The sequence below is a fragment of the Lasioglossum baleicum genome, chromosome 15 (genome assembly GCF_051020765.1).
Source record: "Lasioglossum baleicum chromosome 15, iyLasBale1, whole genome shotgun sequence".
Classification (NCBI taxonomy): Eukaryota; Metazoa; Arthropoda; class Insecta; order Hymenoptera; family Halictidae; genus Lasioglossum; species Lasioglossum baleicum.
Genome location: NC_134943.1, coordinates 3,880,979 through 3,899,811, shown reverse-complemented (window position 1 = coordinate 3,899,811; position 18,833 = coordinate 3,880,979). Strand labels below are relative to the sequence as shown.

Here is an 18,833-nt window from a genome sequence, read left to right as displayed (position 1 = left end):
AGGATCACGTAGTAACTAAACTCAGGTTGAAAAAAGCTGGAAGAATCGGAACGTTTTATCTGCGCCTGTAAATGTGTTCGTACTAACGAGGGGGATGTCTGTTAGAATTTAATTGGGTACGGCTTTATCACTGTTCGAGCGTTAATTAATTATTCTTGTGAACTCGTACCGCTTTTTATTTGTTGTTCAGCGCCATGTCACTGTGTCTCGGTCTCTATCTATTTTATTATCCTTTTACTTGCAGCGTCACTGTGCGACATGATCTTCAATAGTGACACGACGAAAACAGGGGTGGTCACGTCGCCAGGATATCCGAATCCTTATCCAGCCAGGTCGCACTGTACATTCGACTTCAAGGGACGCGGCAAGGAACGGATCCAAGTGATTTTCCAGGATTTAAATTTGTATCATACGTCCGACCTACCGAACGAGTAAGTTTCACACAATTTTCTCCATCTCGACCACTAGACTGCGGATTCTTATGCAAAATAGAAATCTCCTGCATACGCTGCAAGGAACAGAAGCCGCATAAAAAATTCCTTCTTTCTCTAATAACTTTAAAATAACTTCTACTTTTTGTACCGTTTTAAATGGCACCTACTTATTTTTTTCATAAATGTATAAAAATCCGCAGTTTAATTAGGACTGATATCGAATTTTAAGGAAGCGAAGCTAAGCATTACTTTATTTAAACTTTGGGAATATATTTGCAAAGAATGGTCTTAGCAATGTTGACGAATATATGCAACTAAAATACATATACAGTAGGTGATCAAATTATTAAAATTCCAAATGAAACTAAAAATTAGAATGCAAGTATATTCTTCTAATGACTAATTTCAGGAAGGCTGGTCCACTGACATTTAAATAATGCTCATCTTCTATCATCACTGTTCTTTGTAAAATTTTAATTGTTACAAGTGCATAAAGATCAACGGTGTAATCACGATATCCTCTAACTTAGCCATTAGAAGCATGTTTCCACCCATGCGATAATTAAACTGTGGATGTAATATAGTTACAGCACACACGACTTTCTAAAACCAGATGTAGTGAGAAGTTTCATATAGCTTAACCGGATTTTGGTTCGATTTCTAACTCGATCTAACAATAAGCTTGGATGCGCTCAATCAATTTTAGTTCGATCCCAGATGCTATAAAGTACTTAGTACTTACTACAAAGGAACTCCAATTTGCATAAACATTGTGAAAAAAGTGACCCAGATTTAACTCCTTGCCATGCAATATCGAGTCATACTCGTGATGAAGATTCTGAACAAACTCTAATAAATATTTGTGCTATTAATTTCCTTTAAACCAGGGACCCTGTTATAACCAACAAGAAAAAAAAGTCTTGGTATAACAAGTATTTCATCGACTAAAATCGTATTGGTTACAAATAAGGATTATAAGTAACCGAAAATTTTTTCTCTTGTTGGTAAATGTTATCGTTTAGAGAAATTCATTTCGATCACTTATAACAGTTATCATTGAGAGAAATTTATTTCGATCGCTCATAGCAGTTATAGATGGGAGAAGTTTATTTCGGTCGCTCATAACAATTATCGATGAGAAAAATTTATTTTGATCGCTTATAACATTTGTCACTGAGAGAAGTTCATTTCGATTGCTCATAACAGTTATTGATGAAGGAAATTTGTAACAGTTATTATTAAATAGTACAACTTTCAAATCGTAGACAATCAATTATTTCATAAATTTTTTATTCATAAAATTAATTGCTACAATCAAAATTTAATGAGACGAACATGAGTTTTTCCACATTTTCTTCTCACAAATTATATCGCAAATCATCTAGCGTTAATTTTAGAGCAGAAAAAAAGACTCGTTCAATGCTAACCTGAGTTGCGGGCACAGCGTGAATTATGCACGCTAGTTTTGATAAATACGGGAGTCTATATTTATGATTTTCCCAGTAATCTATAATATTTTCGTATATATCGATACATTTCTCGCGAGTGGAACAGAATCGTCCGTGAACAAAGACAGACAACAAACAGGTTTTGTGTTGTTCTTATGGTCTGTTGATTTGTCTTGTTGTACGAAACCTTCTCAATGAATTTCACAGACTTGCTCCATCCGAAAAAGAGTAGACAACTCAATAATTAAATAAGCAACCGAAATGAATTTTCTCATCAATAATTATTATGGACAAGTGAAAAGAAATTCGATCATCGATAACTGTTATGAGTGATCGAAATGAACTTCTCTCATTGATAACAGTTATGAGCGATCGAAATAAATTTCTCTCATCGATAACTGTTTTGAGCAAATCGAAACAATGTTTCTTCATCGATATCAGTTATCGAAGAGGATCCAATTTTTTGGACACTAATAAATGTTACTTGTAACCAAAAAGTATAAAAATCGATATTTTTTAATCATTTTGTTCTTCGAATTATTTTTTGTAGATTATCTTAAATTTCAATGATAATCAACTTTTTATTAATGATTTTTATTGTAGAAAATTTTAGTATAACCGTTATTTTTGGCCCCTGCTTCAAACCGAAATAAAATTCTATTCTGTTGTAGTCGATATGTAGGCTTCGAGAAGGAAACATAGGTATACAATAAATATAAACTTCCATTTTTTTTCTATGAAATTCTGAATGATGAAGAATTTCTAATCATTGTAACCTCAATATATAAATGGTAGTGCAAGGGGTTAAACAGAGGGCAGAAGCAACAAGCAAAGTTTCGGCAACAAAAGGCGCTTGAAAATTTGATCGACGAGCATTTTAAAATTAAGTTCGGCCCATATAACTGAGGCATGGTCTCCGCTGATGAATGAAATCCCCAGGAAAACACCGCAATTTTTGTTCAGTTTCTTGTAATTAATTCTTGGCGTGATATACGCGGGACACATCGCGCAAAAGAAATATGGCGGCAATTCTTGCCTTCTGACCCAGTTTCCATTCGCGGCGGGTCTTTAAACAACATCCTTTCCCATCCCTGAAAAGCTAAACAGCCGCATTTCGAATGCAGGAATTCTCTTCCTTTTACGCTCATATCACTGCAAGCTTGTTGACGTAATTGACTTAATTATTTTTCTTAATGGTTTCGCAGTTTCCTTTCACGCGGAACCATTAAGTCGAAATTACAACTCTTTTTGTTCGGCAAGGTTTTGCGATGACCTGGTTAGCAGCACTTGCGTACGTCGCGTGATTAAAAATTCGTTCGGCCCCACTCTAATTGTGCTTACGGGTAGATAAAAAATTGTAAATTATTCGAACAGGAACGATTCTCACCAAATTGTGCTTCACGTCCGTTGTTGCAGACGGTTAAGTTAATTGCAATTAGCAGAACCTTTCTGACGGACAGAACCTCTGTTATTTTTGTATTTTTGCTATTTTGTTAAACGTTTGTACGGAACGTTGCAATTCTGAAATCATGTTCGCAGCAATTTACTGTAAATTTCATTATTGTGCAATGTGAAATTGCCACTTTTATCCTTTTTCTTCTACTATTAACTTCATGGAACACAGAATAGAAATTTTGCCAATTAATCTATGGAAATTAAATTCGCAATTATAATCTATTAAAAATCTTTTTAGAAGGATCAATTAAGATTTATATATGCTGCTAGAATGACAAAAGTTCTTTCAGATTAAAATACCTTGCAGTGGATTTTTTAATGTAAAACTTAGTATCACTGATTAAATAAATTTTAGTACAATTACGTAGGTATATTTTATCCAATTCATTTTGGCAAATTTGCACGTGTAGATACTTTCTTCACATGCCTAATTAATTTAAGCTCATTAGAATAGAATTACTGTATATAAATTCCAACATGAAAGAGATAGTACAAATGCAGCGCTACTTGTTATATAAAAGTAACAAGCAAAAATTCATATGCCTAATTTATTTAAGCTCATTAGAATAGAATTACTGTATATAAATTCCAACATGAAAGAGATAGTACAAATGCAGCGCTACTTGTTCAATTAAAGTACCAAGCAAAAATGAGTAGAGCAGCATCTGGGGACCATGTGTACCAATCTCTGAGCTCGATATTAGATTTTTAAAAGCGAGTTTCTCCAGTGTGTATGGTTCGCGTCGAACACCCTTGCTGGAAGGGCCACAGTACTTTGCATCGCGGATATCGACGCGGAAAGGTCGGCAAGGGTCCCAAAGGTCATGTGCATGCGGCAGACATTACCAAATACTCGAGTTTGCGAAAGAAAAGTCCATCAGCCCGAACAACTCAATTGAAAAAAAAACAGGCGTTTACCGGATGAAAGATCGAGCACCGATTCAATTCTATCGACCGATTCTGTTCCCGCGCTTTCACCGCGGAAACGGAGGAAAGGGTGAAGAACCATGGGAAATCGAGAACAATCGACGTCGGTCGCCGGCCGTGGGTGGGGGTGTGTGTGTCAGTTAAACGTTAATTTAACGGCGTTGCAAACCGGTAATGCGAAAAAAACCGGGCCGGACCGCCGATGCGTACCGCATTTTCGAGCCCTACGGGCACGGCGTCCCAGCAAAAGGCAATGTAGAATTTGGCAACCGCGATCCTGAGCTCCGCTTGACGTACCTTCAAATACAATTTGCACGGAGTGGATCGAGAGTGGTGTGCCCGAATTCCGCCATTAGTGTGCCGATTGATCGACGAGTTCGTTCCGTTGTCCGACGACGAGGATCGGACGTTCCTGGAATTCTGCTTGTCCTTGTGAAAAGCACGGGAACGGACAGTTGCGATCGATTTCACGAGCGCGAACGCGACCCCGTACCCGTGTGTCTATGCACCCACGTATGCACGCGTTCATTGTGTACATCTGTGCATGTGGACAGCTCCTAAAGCGGCCCTGTGCGGCGACAATTGCCGTCTACAGCGCTCGACAAAATAATAAGACACTTTACATGTTTACTGCGGATGCGAGAAGTATTTCAACACTAAATTCCCGTATCGCGAAAAATTCTGAACGTTTAAGCAAAAATGCTACAACAATAAACTTGGGCTCATTTTAAAGCACAATTCATCTGTTCTCTCTATCCCTTGTTCACTTTTTCCTAGAAGAATTTCCGAGAACCTATTTTCCCTAAAAACTGCTGCCACTTCAAATGTCTGTAAAAACATTAAAAAATTTTCTTCGTTAATGAATCTTCCACAGATTTGAACATTGAAGCCTCCCTTTTATAACGAGAACTCAAAACTTAATGTACGATTTTTGTGTGGGACAAAACGTGCGGACGTGTTTCTGTAGCTATCATTAAAAGCTGAATTTATCGATAAAAAAAAAATCGTACGTCAAGATTTGAGGTCTCGTCGAAAAGAGGAAACTTCAATCTTCAAATCTGTGGTAGATTAGGTCACGGAAAACATTTTTTTAATGTTTTTACTTGTTTGAACTTGTAGCTTTTTTTTAGGAAAATTAGGTCCTCAGTTTTTCAACTGGTCCATTATTCAAACTTTCTCTGGGAAGGAATTGAACAATGGATCAAGAAAATACAAGATTCAAGCCTTAAAATGAGTCCAAGTGTCTCATTGTACTATTTATTTAACGAAGTTATTGCTGTTTAAACCTCCTCAAGTTTCCGAGCATGGGAGTAGAATGTATTAAATTTTTTTATAACTACTTTGTACACCTAATAGTAGATACATCACGGTATATAAGCATGTAAAGTGTCTTATTATTTTGTCCAGAAGTGTATGTACGTTTGCAGAGCCGACAGCTAATAATTCATCGACAGCACAAATCGAACCAATCGAATTTGTCGGAAAAATAACTAAATCGCCGAAGCACGAACGCGAGCGGTCGCGCAATATTTCCCTCGTTACAGGGTTGACACTGTTGCACGAGCCGAATATCATCCGCATCCCGACTCCTCTGTGTTTCATATGCGCTTTCATTGCTATGAAAATAGATGGTGCCCGCTACTCCGATGACACGATTCGATTACGAGCGGTTTAGGAGGATTTATTTACAGGGGCGTTACCCCCATGTGACCCATCCGGGCTCCCTAAAATTTACATGTAATATAGAACTCGGCAAATATTCTACACGTATGTGTAGATCTATGTTTTTCGACTGCCTTCGTTTATATTCCGGGGGATGGAAATAACTCTCAGATTTGAGGTTGTGTGTTTGGTTGTTTGTGTCCGGAAACTGTTGGTCATGGAAAGAAATATCGAGGCTCGATGAGGTTGTTTTCGACAGTGAATTCGACCGTATGTAGGAATTTTTGAAATATTTATTTTGGTAAAAAGGGACACTAACCCTTTGGGAACGATGTCTGACTGTTACTTTATTTTTTTGTATAAGGTGGAGTGGGGTAAGTCCGTCTACGGGGCAAGTCCGTTAATTGGTTATTTTTATTATAATATGAACGAAATTTCTCTAGCTTGTATTAGGTTGTCCCAAAAGTTCCTTCCGGAATGTGTTCCTTTAATGTCGCTAAATAAATACAAACAATACGATAATCTTTATGTTAATATTTTAGTACTTCTTAATATGAATTTGCATTATGTGCATGCATCGAAAACCAACTTTTGGGACAACCTAATATTTATTTAGCAATATTAAGGGATCACATTCCGGAAGGAACTTTTGGGACAACCTAATATTTATTAATGTAGTATAAGTTAGTATGAACTATTCGACATAGATGTCGCCCAAGAATAAAAGTGTTTTCTTCGCTTAAATCAACCAATGCGAAACAGTCACGTGCGAGGTACACGTACAACTTTGAGGTTACCCTGAACGTGCAATAATTTACAAGTTATTAATACATTCTGTGTTGTTATTTTAGGTAAGTACAACAAATATTGATGTAGGTTTACATTAAACAAACCGTTTTTATTGTATTTTTTTTAATTCATTCAGAAAAAAACTAAGATGATCTTGCCCCGTAAATATTACGACACTGGGCAAGTCCGTACTATCACGGTGGGGTAAGTCCGTGCTGTATGGGTAACTATAAAACTAAACAATATATTCAATGCAACAAATAGCATTTTGTAGCACTTAAGACAAGGTTCGAAAGCATTTTTAACTCTCAGAGACGGACTTGCCCCATTTTCGGGGCAAGAACGTTAAATTCTTACATACCAGACTGAAAATATATCAGTTTAAAGTCCAACTTTGCAAAAACTAGGACCCCACTTCACCCTATTACAGATTTTGTAATTAATGTATAACGTAATTGGAGATCGTGAATTTTTATATTTTTTATTGCTATCCTCGAGTTATGGAATGTACACAAGAATGCTTGAAAGTATAATATATCTCACCTAGCAATCTTTAACGAGGGTTGGCACTGTCAATAGCCAATATAACAGATACAAGATTCGAACTTCAAATAAAATTAGTATTGATTAACTGTGGGAGTCACGAATTAATTTGTACACTTAATGGTTTCAATTAACATAGTCACTGTGGGTTCTATTTTGACTAATTTTCCGGTCCTGTTAATTGTACATTTCAATAGAACGCGTAACATAATTATATCAGACAATCATTCAATCAATTGATAACATTTCCATAAATAAAATGTTGTATGAAATTTTTGAAACTAAACCTACCAAGCACTAAAAGCGATTAACATGTTTTAGTTTGCAAAAATGACGAGGCTCTATTTATTTAGATTTTCTGCAAGTTCTACAATATGTGATTGGATACAGACTTTTATCGAATCAATTTTCACGTAAGCAACTTCATAATTTCAATAATTATGAAATGAAAAATATAAAACCGGTCATTTGACCGGCAGTGGTAAATTTTTTGTTAAGGCAGAAAATTTCATAGCATTATTTCAGATACAATTGCTTAATATTTGTGTTAATTAAAAACGGAATAAAGCAGTGAATTTCTATTTCGCGGTTTATTATTATCAATGCGACGCGGCGTCGACAGAAAGTTCCGTGTCAGTCACTGGCGACTGGCACGGCAAGCGAATATATTAAAGCCAAAGTTAGTTGTACATTGTTGTTCAATTTTTTTTTTCTTCCAATTTATACGTAATAAAATTCTCTCAACTGCTAAAACGAAATTCTCTATAAACCTGCGGAACTTTTTAATCGAATGAAATTTTAGTTGTGTCACTTGTTTCAATATCCCCATTAAATCAACTTTAATGCTTCCTTCAGGAGAAAAGGAATTTTTCCCTACAAAGAGATGAAATCTAATACATCAGAACCTGCTCTATTACGTGAGTAATGACTGTTATGTTAAATAATTGTGCTTTGTTCTTAATATTTGCATTAAAAATTACATTAAATTCACATTAAATTAAATAGTTATTTCATATAATATTAATTTTTATGGAATTTAGAGTGGGAAATGGATTAAAATTGATAAGGAAATTACATTAATTCTATTTACTTTCTGTTTTATAGAATTTTTACTGTAAAATAATTTTTGTATATGTACCCCTCAACTGTGCTTAAAATTTGGAATTTACTTAAAGAGACGTAAACTTGAAAATTACTTTAATATCATTAGTTTTACGTCATTAATCAAACTACAAGTGCACAGGTACCACATATTTTTCACCTTCATATACTAATATTATGCGTTCTTTAAATCTCGCTAATCCTTACTGCAGGTTTTATCTGATCATGCTCTGAGGTGAGTTTAAATCCTGTATGTGCAGTAAATGGAACGAAGTGCAACTCGTAAAATGTTTCCAGCATGCATGAAAATGTGATCACAGTTTTACAAAATATGGTACAACTTAATACAAAGTTTAATCTTTCTACAAAACAATTGTATTGTAATTAGTATAAAAATTGTGATAAAAATCGCTAATAATGTGAGTAGACACATGCTTGTCATTTTCATAAAGTAATATAAAATATTCTTGTAAAGAGCTGAAAAATTCTGTTCCGATCTATAAACAAGAATAAAAATAAATAAAATTTGTTTTAAAGCCGACGTAGATATTTTTCGTGTCATTGCTCTGGAGTCTAGAGAATCTACGAGCAGTTGTCGCAATAAGGAACCAGTTTGCGAATTCTGGTTTCAAAAAACTGCGCGTCCGCTTCCCGGTAAGCATGTTAGGGTTGTTTCCTCCCCTTCGTCATTCGTGCTGAAACGCTTTCCCAAGCCATATCTTTTTTCATTTGGCAGCGCCGTAACGCGCCGTGTGCAATGCCTACTTCCCGTGCAATTTCATCCAATTTTGTCCGTCGATTTGACTGAATCAGGGCATCGACCTCCTCAATATTCTCAGGAGCGTCGGTCTTCTTTCGCGGTACTCATCGGGCAACCCCATCACGCTCGTTTTCAAATGCTTTGCTGCACTTAACCACTGATTGACATCTCGGAACACTTTGTCCGGCCGCTGATTCTCAATGAACTGCACTCCGGTTATAATTTCTCGACCGCAAAAACCCGATAAAACTACGTGTCGAAAACTTTCACACCTTTTAATGAAATATTCACGAGAGAAAGTGGCACGAAATTATTTCATTTAATTAAGCGATACGCGAAACTCGTTTAATCGAGATTGAAGTTTAGAAATTAGATGCGGTTCTATATGAATTATGAACATATGAACATTTTCTAAAAGATTCATCAGTGTAAAAAATTAGTTCCTGTTTGTTTATACACTTCCTTGTTTTTTTACAAATGTTCACGTGACATAAATACATCAAAATTAGTGTCATACTTCACAATTTGATATTTGTTCCTGTTGCTGTATAATATTCACGTTGCAATATTTTGTTAGAAAATAATTCTTCGTTTATAGAGTATTCCTTGAATTATTAGTGAATCGAACATTAATAACAATCAATTAAATACATCTCTGTTACGAGTCTCTCCAGAATATTGTATTAATTCACAGGGGGTCTCCATTGACGTCTAAATTGGCCAACATTCTCTGTGCCATCAGTAGAATTAAATTCACTGCAATACCCTGAGTTACTCCGTCCAAACTTTCCACACGAACAAGTTTTTAACATTATCCTGGACTCGCTAAAACTATTAAACTCAGCATTAATGTTCTTCTAACTCGTACGTGTGTACAAATAGAGATTTTTACTGAAAAAATGCAGGGTTAGTATGCATTATACAAAATTATTAAACTTGTTGAAAGAATTTTTCTTGAAAAAGGTTTGCCTCGTGTTATCCTAAAAAAACGGATTTAACAAGAAGTCTAACATAATATTTCTACATAAATCTTGTTCGAGGCTATAATTTACGCTTGGAAATCGCTCGTTCGAATACTTTTGCCCGTGTACGTACACCCGGAGAAACTTGTTTTATTTTCAGTAATACGCAACGCAGCCTCTTGTAACTTCTGCAACAGTTAGAGTGGGATTAAATGCAGACACTCTCGACGGAGCAAAACATTCGTACGATCGAAAGGACAACAACGACGAGCAAAAAGAAGACTGTCCGTGTCCGAACTGATTTGTCCGGGACAAGTAATTCGAGTCGGCAAGTTAGATGCGCCGGTGTATTTTTCGATGCTTTGCGAGGACGCTGCGAACTTGTACGTTGATATTGAATGATGCAATTCCGTTACGAAAACACGGACGGGGAGAATATTGTCGGTAGTAGTACTCTGAAGTCTTATTTAAATCCGACAAAGGGGGTTGTCCTCGATCGACGTCTCGACGGGCCTTTCGAATTTCTGTGAGTAGTGTATCGAGAATCGACAGAACGCTGCATCGGTGAATGCAGCAAAGAGTGACGTATACACAGGTCGAAGGGAAACGTCTGAACGGTATTCCGAGAATCTGCCTATAACACAACGGCTGCCTGACAACGGGAATTGCGATCGGTCAGCTCCTCGTTCATTTTCCACGTGCTTGGCCTTAAACGCCGTTTAATTGCCGCCGGTACGTTTCATCGTGTGGTCACTCGAGTTGTGTTTCCCTGGCGGTGTAATTGTTACCGTTACGTTTCGGGAAAACGAAATGATCACGCCCAACACCATTGTTACCAGGAACTTAACGCTGCTGGCCTACAACCTGGACGCCGGGGAGCGCTTGCATTTAATCTCGCATTTAAACACCGAACACTCGGATTGTGTCACGGGAAAGATTCGGCTTGATGACTTAATCTCTGACCAGACTTGATTGTTCCAAATACATTATTACCCTTTGCACTCGGAGTTACTTTAACTCGAAAATTAAACATTTCCATCGACTTAGAATAATGCCATTCTATAGGATCTTTTTAATTTTATTTTAGTATTAATTTATGTTTAAGTTTAGTAATGCATTAAATAGATCGCAAATAAATTCATTTTTTAATTGCACAAAATAGGTGTAAACAGATAAACAATATAAGATGAATCAGATAAATGATGTGTGAAATGTACCGTTTTCCTTTTATGGATTATTTAAAAAATTTCATAAAGAGAATTCACAGGTCTGCTGAATATCATACCACATATTACAATTTTAAATAGCAACGAGTACGAAATTAATTTGACGTTCCCTGCACAGAAATATAATATCATAGTTGTTACATATTCGTAACACCGGTAATAAACACGTTACATTATTCTTTCACTTCAGTAATATGCTGTGTGACATTATTCATGGCGAAATAAAAGTTGATATTTCAGCGAAAATAAAAGAATGTGAAACGGAATGTTTAAATACATGTTACATAAATTCACGAGGCATTTATGAACTTTTCGACAGGTTTTTCGCAACTATGCGGTGAATGATTTTTTCTGTTTTATTAGAATGTAATCAATGAATTTCTCCCAAATAGTTTTAATCTCTTCCATCGAATTTTAAATTTCATACGAGAGGGAAACAATGTTTATTTTTGCACCGCCTCTCGCAGTTTTAATATTTTAATAGATCCGTCTGTGTAAAAAAAAAATGTTTAACAAGAGAGGTTAAAACTTCACGCAGCTTCTGCAGAACCAACTTTCCGCGAAAGTAGACGGCTGTTATGTTCGAAGCTTAAAATTTAAACACGAGTTTCGAAGTTTTGGCATAAGGAAAAGTCATATCATGCACGCTCATATTTCAAAGTTTATTCTATAGAATGTTCCTAAGCGTGCGAACTTAAAAGTTCTAGGTCAAATACTATTGGGGAAACACAATACTTGAGCAATAAGTCTTTCGTGTTACTGAGATTGTTTCCAAAGAGGATTTTACAACGATTAGACTTTGCAAGAAATATAACATAAATTCTTGAATCGAATTTTATTTTATTTCAGTGTATTCCTAGATGAAATAATATATTTTGTAGTGTGTTTAATGTACAGCAAAGCTAAGTTATTTAGAACATTTTACACAACACATAAATTTTTATCTTTTGAACATTACAGCGCTAATGATTATTTTTAATTTCCTCGAAAAATGCAAGATTAGGATTTAGCGCCTACCATTTGTGTTGATTTCACTTTGTATTGGGTTATATACTTCATCATTTTTTTATAAAGTGTTATATATATATATATATAATAATGTATGCTACATAAACCAAACAAGGTTTAAGGCATCAATAAATAAATAATTCAATTCATACAACTACTTTATTCTGTAACATTTTTAGTGAATAGCAAAAATAATTTTTCGAAGCATTTTACGCAAAGGAAATAAAATCGAACAGAGATTTTTGAACTCGTAGGTCAAAAAGACACTTGCCATTCTCTTTAGGAATCCAGAGACTGAAACATTATTACTACAAAGTGAAAGTATATCGAATAGTGTATCAAAGGACATTCTATGTTCCCTTTGAGCTGTGCAGCAGCCTCACAATATATTCTCCAATATCTGGAATACGCTGTGTATACATAACTAAGGTAGTGTTAATAATCAAGATAGTCGTTGTTTCATATACAGGTACGTCTTCTAATATAATATCGCGAATATTACGCTTGTACATCCATTGAATATTATCTATTGCGTCGGACTAATTTATTGGAGCATAATATACGACAAACATAGGACGAGAGGCTCTATGCTCGTCCGTGTGTATAGGTACCGTATATATTGGCTTACTTTCTAAATACCATTAACAGTTACAATGCAAAATTATAAAGGTTAATTTTTATGATACACAATTTTTCTTATATAAGAAACATTTCTATTTTGCATAAAGATCCGCTGTCTAATAAATCCATTTAAATATTCAAATTAAAATATTTCCATGCGAATGTTTGGCTGACTAATGTGTCTGACCACTGCTGGACATTTCTACCTACGAGTAGTACGAACGTTGCTCTACAAATTATTACCTATTTCCCGTCATTTTTATCTGTACGCAAAATAAAATTAGACAAAGCAGTTGCTAAATGAAAATGCATTTCCTCTTTTCCTCAAAAATACATAATATTACAACGTCAAATTACTAACTCCTTCATAGCTATGTATTTGACCAATGCTGAGTCAAGGGTCTAAATTCCAATCATCCAAATAATGTGCAAAAATCATTTGCCCAAGGTAAAAAGAAAAATATGTTGCCGCAGAAAACTGTCTCAAGTGCTTTCGTTTTATATCAGGTTGACTATGGGTACAGTGCGCGTAGCAAAGGTGCATTCAAATGCAGCAGGGGATTTCGGTGAATAGGACGAGGAGCGTCCGCAACCAACATCTGATTTTCCTGGCCAGTTTCCTTCCAATCATCCAAGTGGATTGGTTGAAATTTTCCTTGAGCGTCACACACCCCCGACCCCGCATGGATGCGCTCGGCGTGCATTCATTCGGTGTGCAACAAACGCACACAGTCTGCCGCGCACGTAATGCCAGCAGTATGCGCATGTAATAATATTCTTTATATCGTCGCACTCGCCCGACCACTTGGCTCGAACGCGAGTCGAAAACTGTACGTTTGCTTATTAAAACTGGCCCGCAATGTGTTAGATTATGGTCGGGACTATTGAGGGAATAAAGCAACGTACACGTGGAAATTGAAATAAAAATGCACCGGCGGAATACGGGCACGATTCGTGTGCTAAGTGTTCATGTAAACTCTCGAGAGGAGGACAAAATGTAACGATGGCAAGACTTGAGTGTTTCAGTAAAATAATCGGAAACTGAATTGGTAAACTCCTTGTGTAGACGAAATTTTTTCAAATGGGTGGTTTTAGTGTAAAAAATATAGATTTTACCATCTTCTTGAAAATTCCATCGCAAGCATGTACATTTAATTCAAGTTTGATATTTAGTATTTCTCAATATGTTTATAATTAGTTTATGCAAATAATATCTTTGCAATTTCACCATCTCTTTAAAAATTCTAGCTAACGCGTGTACATTTAATTCTAGTTCGCATGGTTACATTCGTAAAAAAGAAAGGGAAAAATGTCCGAAGCAAGATCTACAGTGTAAGTAGTATAAGGCTGCATAAGTCAGACACACGTTTAAATCGTTGCACAGAGAGAACAGGAGCGAGTTCAAATATTGAAGGTAGAATACTTAGATGTATACGAACATATTAATTGCATTGAATAAATTTTTGTATACAGGGTGAGTCACATAACGTTGTCACCTCATATATCTTCATTGTTTTTAAAGATACGCCAAATGTCTGAAGGACAAAGTTGAATGGTTCAGTGGGACGATACCAAATATATTTTTGTTTTTATGTGATTTTTTTAGAGATATCAAGATCACCATCATTTTTTTTTAATGGAATGAGGTATTTTTTAATACATCAATCGATGTCATTCGTTATAAAAAGTCTGCAGAATCTTTTGCTGTAAAGAACAATTCGATATCTTTTACAATAACATCACAATATTTGCTTAAAGTTGAAAAATACGTTTTTTTTTCAAAGTCATGTTTCTCAAAAACTGTGCGTGTAGGAGAAAAATTAAAGGCAGATTCGGGATCAGCACGAACAACAGTATATCGGAAACATTCTTGGTGTTGGACAGTGTAATTCTAAAACACCATTACTGTCGAACTAAGACGTTACACTAGTAAATAAACGCTAATGTCTTACACACGACAGTAATGGTGTTTTAGAATTATTTAAATTGAAATATCTACTAAAGAACTAACTTTTCGACATACATAGGCTAATACATTTTTATAACGAATGTCTAGCTGCATCGATTGACGTATTAAAAAAATACCTCATTCCACTTAAAAAAATGAAGGTAACCTTGATATCTATAAAAAAAAATAACATGAAAACAAAAATATATTTGGTATCATGTGAGCCCCACTGAACCATTCAACTTTGTCCTCCAGACGTTTGACGTATCTTTCAAAACAACAAAGATATTTGAGGTGACAACGTTAGGTGACTCGCCCTGTATATACATTTGACGTTAATTGTTTAAAAAAATCAACACGTATATACTACAGGTTACAGAAGCTTAACGTTCTAAATCAAATTAAAACAGTTCAGACATCGCCATTAGATTTTCGAGGTTATAAACCTGCAGAGAACACGAAATTTTCGCGAACAAATTAAACGACAAAATAAAATATCTCTAACGAACGCATTAGGCGAGAGGTTCAACATCGAACGAAAAATCAACAAGCAGGGTCCCGCTAATGCCCCGGCGAATTTCCGCTAACAAATTTCAACGACACCGCTCGTAAACTACGAACAGGTCGAGGACTCGATAACGTAACATAATTTCTCGTCTAGCTGTTAAGATAAAATCGAGGTTGCAATATTTCCTGGCGGAAGAGGTGAACGCGGTTAAAGGGGAGGCGGCGACGATATAGAGGTGAGGAAGAGAGTCGGCGTACCTGAGCAAAAGAAGACGGAAAAGGGGATGGAACACGGGGATTTCAACGTTGGTAGGGATATCCGAGGGGAAAACGAAGGTCACGATCGAAGAATGTCAGGCCAGCGTCGAGGTTATTGCGTGAAACTATGTGGTAGTGCCAGCGAGTGTTGAATATGAAATTGGACAATACGCGTGGGTTTTGGTTGTGTTCGTGCGCGCGGGCCGGGGGAAAGGGCGTACCGGGAAAAATGCATCTTGATTTCTGTGTTTCTAACGGGACGTGAAATCAGTAGTGAATGGAAATATACGGTGGTCCCCGGGGTTGAAGCTTCTTTTGTCGGGGAAATGAAAAGTTTTCCCATTGAATATGTTTTACGCCACGCGCCGGTGACGCGTGTCCGCGCGCCGCGCCGCTCCGAGCAGACGAGAGTGTGAGCCGAGCGTGTAAGTAGTGAGAGAAACGGTTCAACCCCGACCCTCTATATTGCGATAATGGAACGAGATGAACTTCTTTCCGAGGCTTCTTACTCCGCCGCACACTCTAAGTCACCGAATTGCTCGAATACTCTGGTTATCGCTATCGCGCTAGCCTTATCCGGAAAGCTGGAGCTCTAAGAGTTACAGACTGTTACGTTTCTTCGGCTCGTTCACTTGGTAGATCGAGATTTTCCAAAAATGCCGAACTTCAATCTGAGAACTGCAAGTCGGGTGATTTTGATTAGTATTACTGTCAAACCAGTTTTCCTGCAGTTTTAATAGAAATACAGTAATGTCTTGATATATGGGCAAGAGATGTGCACGATATTTGTGAGAAATTTATTCCTGCTAATGCACAGTTATTATTTCTTTATGGAGAGCTTTTAGCAATATATTTGTCGCATTTTTCTGATAAATGGAGACCAAACACGATTTTTGTTGGATAAATAAATAAAGATTTAATATAATACTGTAACTCAGGTTTCACCGACGCGTACGTAAGTATGATCCAAATTGTATCGTGTTTGGTGTCGTTTCAATCAGAAAACAGTCACGAATATGTTCGTAAAAGTTTCATCCAAAATTCGTTAAAAATCATTATGGTTCGTTTTCTCGCTATACTCAACTGTGTACAAATACTTTAATACTGATCTGCACCAGGCAATAGATTCCTGTTATGTGGTCAGTAGAACAGACCATTGATCAGTTAGTTGGTTTAGTTGATCGGCTTATAGATTAACAGGACGCTAACGAGGATGCTCAAGATGGAATTCAGACAATAGTCGTCATCTGTGTAGACGTTGTTAAGGATTTTCATAAGAAATTTTCATCAGCATTTAGTTGTTCAATTTCATAGATGCAATGTTTTTCTAACCCAGTGGTAGAAATCAGTGCACAGGAAATTTTGCTGAGGTTTGAGTGTCTCCAGTGTATGGCTGCGGGGTTAAAAAAGATCAAGAGTTTCGCCCACACTATTGCGACTGAAGATTCGATACGTGCCGTTCTATAGAACGCTTGTGAAACGACTGAACTGTCTCTGGATTGTATTACTTTGATGAGGGTCCATTTTCTAGGTAGAATCGCGGATACAAAAATCCTCTAGATCCCCTTCTGGACTTAAAAATTCTGTTGATTTTTCGGGCGCATTGCTTACAATAACCTTTATTGTTTTTGGTATTTCTAAAGAAAATAATTGTAGTGGTTTATTCATACCAGGGCTTCTTATTTCATTATTTTAGGTTGCATCTACAATAGTTTTCTACTGGGCATTGACCACCATTTTTAAAGGTCAACGTGTTGACTGTGACAATTTTAAATTTCGTAGAATAAGAAAGTTTTTAAATTCTCTTTGATAACTTTTTACAATTTTTGCAACTGACGTAGTGTGATAAACTTTTCTCTCAATCCTGGAATCCTTTGTGCTGTAATTGTTAGGTGGGTTTAATGAAAGAGTGCTTAATAGAGAAAAGAAAGGGACGGCGTAAAAAACTAATCGGAAAAGTAAGAGAACTGAATTTGTGAAGCAACGTGACATGGGTCAGTTAAATGTCGACTACCAGAGAAAAAAGAAAAATTGTAAAGGAAATATGTAACGAGCAACAGAAGGAATTTGAAAGAATTCCAGTAACGAAGTCCAATATTTCTGAGATTAATTAGAAAGTAAAAGATTTTAAACAAAAGTGTCAAAAATTAATCCGAAAAGCGATATCCACCGGTCCAGACAAGACAATGCTAGAACACAAGATTATAAGTGAAGAAAAGAATGCGCGGAATGTCTAGTGAAGTAAAAGAAAGTTTGAGACATCAGGTAAAGGAATGCAAAAAGAAGAGGAGACAGCAAGACGAAGCTGGAAGGCATTGTAGCACGTAAGGAGAACGAGATGGTGTTGGAATAGCGCAACAAGGTAAAGAAGTGCAAAAAAGAAGAATAGCTGCACGTAAGAACAGAGTAGCTGTGCAGAGTAGAAGGAAAAGGGAAACAAAGAAAAATTGGTGTAGAAGATTCCAACAGAGTTAAAAAGAAGCTGAAATTTACTTACGTACCTACTGAGTCAAAAATAAGCTTGGAGTATAATGAAAATATCCGAGACATATTAAGAAAATTCTTTAAGATTCTTTACGACAGCAGACTCTATCGAAATGAAACGATCAGCTAGTCAACTATATTAGGTTGCAACACACAAGGTGTATGCCTGAGGGAGCTAGATGTTACAGCGTTGTCAGCCTCTCTGAGCCAGTCAACATTCTTCTATATTTTTATTTCGAATATAAGTAATGTACATGTACAATACAATCATTCTATGTATAAATCTACAGTGCCCCCGACAACGTTTGGAAATCTACGTTATCGAGATCAACGCGTGTTTGTTAGACGGCGCGTGACACTCACTACATATCAAAATGACGATGCCTATACCAGTAAAAAACTGTGGAAATCGCTGAACTTTAAACACGCATCACATTTAAATCAGTGGATTCCTAAGATTAAAACTTGGTGTTTCGGCATTTCCTACAAGTATTCTACAAGTATATCAATCTACAGTATTGTAAAAATAAAAAAGTCCAAAATTTCTTGTTTCCTCAGGTGAAGTCTATCCATTGAAACTGTCTACTAACTATAATTATAGTATAGCATAATTATATAGTATAATTATAGTATTATAGTATACTAAATATAACCGTGTACACTATTTATTTTATATTTTCACACATTTAGCGAGGCAAAG

At 36.2% G+C, this 18,833-nt stretch overlaps 1 protein-coding gene across 1 annotated transcript in view; it reads left to right on the top strand.

The window, feature by feature from the left end:
• Nucleotides 1-18,833, top strand: part of Sol1 — a 667,060-nt gene that overhangs the window by 574,975 nt on the left and 73,252 nt on the right. Inside the window, exon 9 of the mRNA XM_076439137.1 lies at nucleotides 245-431. Within this exon, the coding sequence (XP_076295252.1) occupies nucleotides 245-431 (187 nt within the window). The remainder of the gene's footprint in view (nucleotides 1-244; nucleotides 432-18,833) is intronic.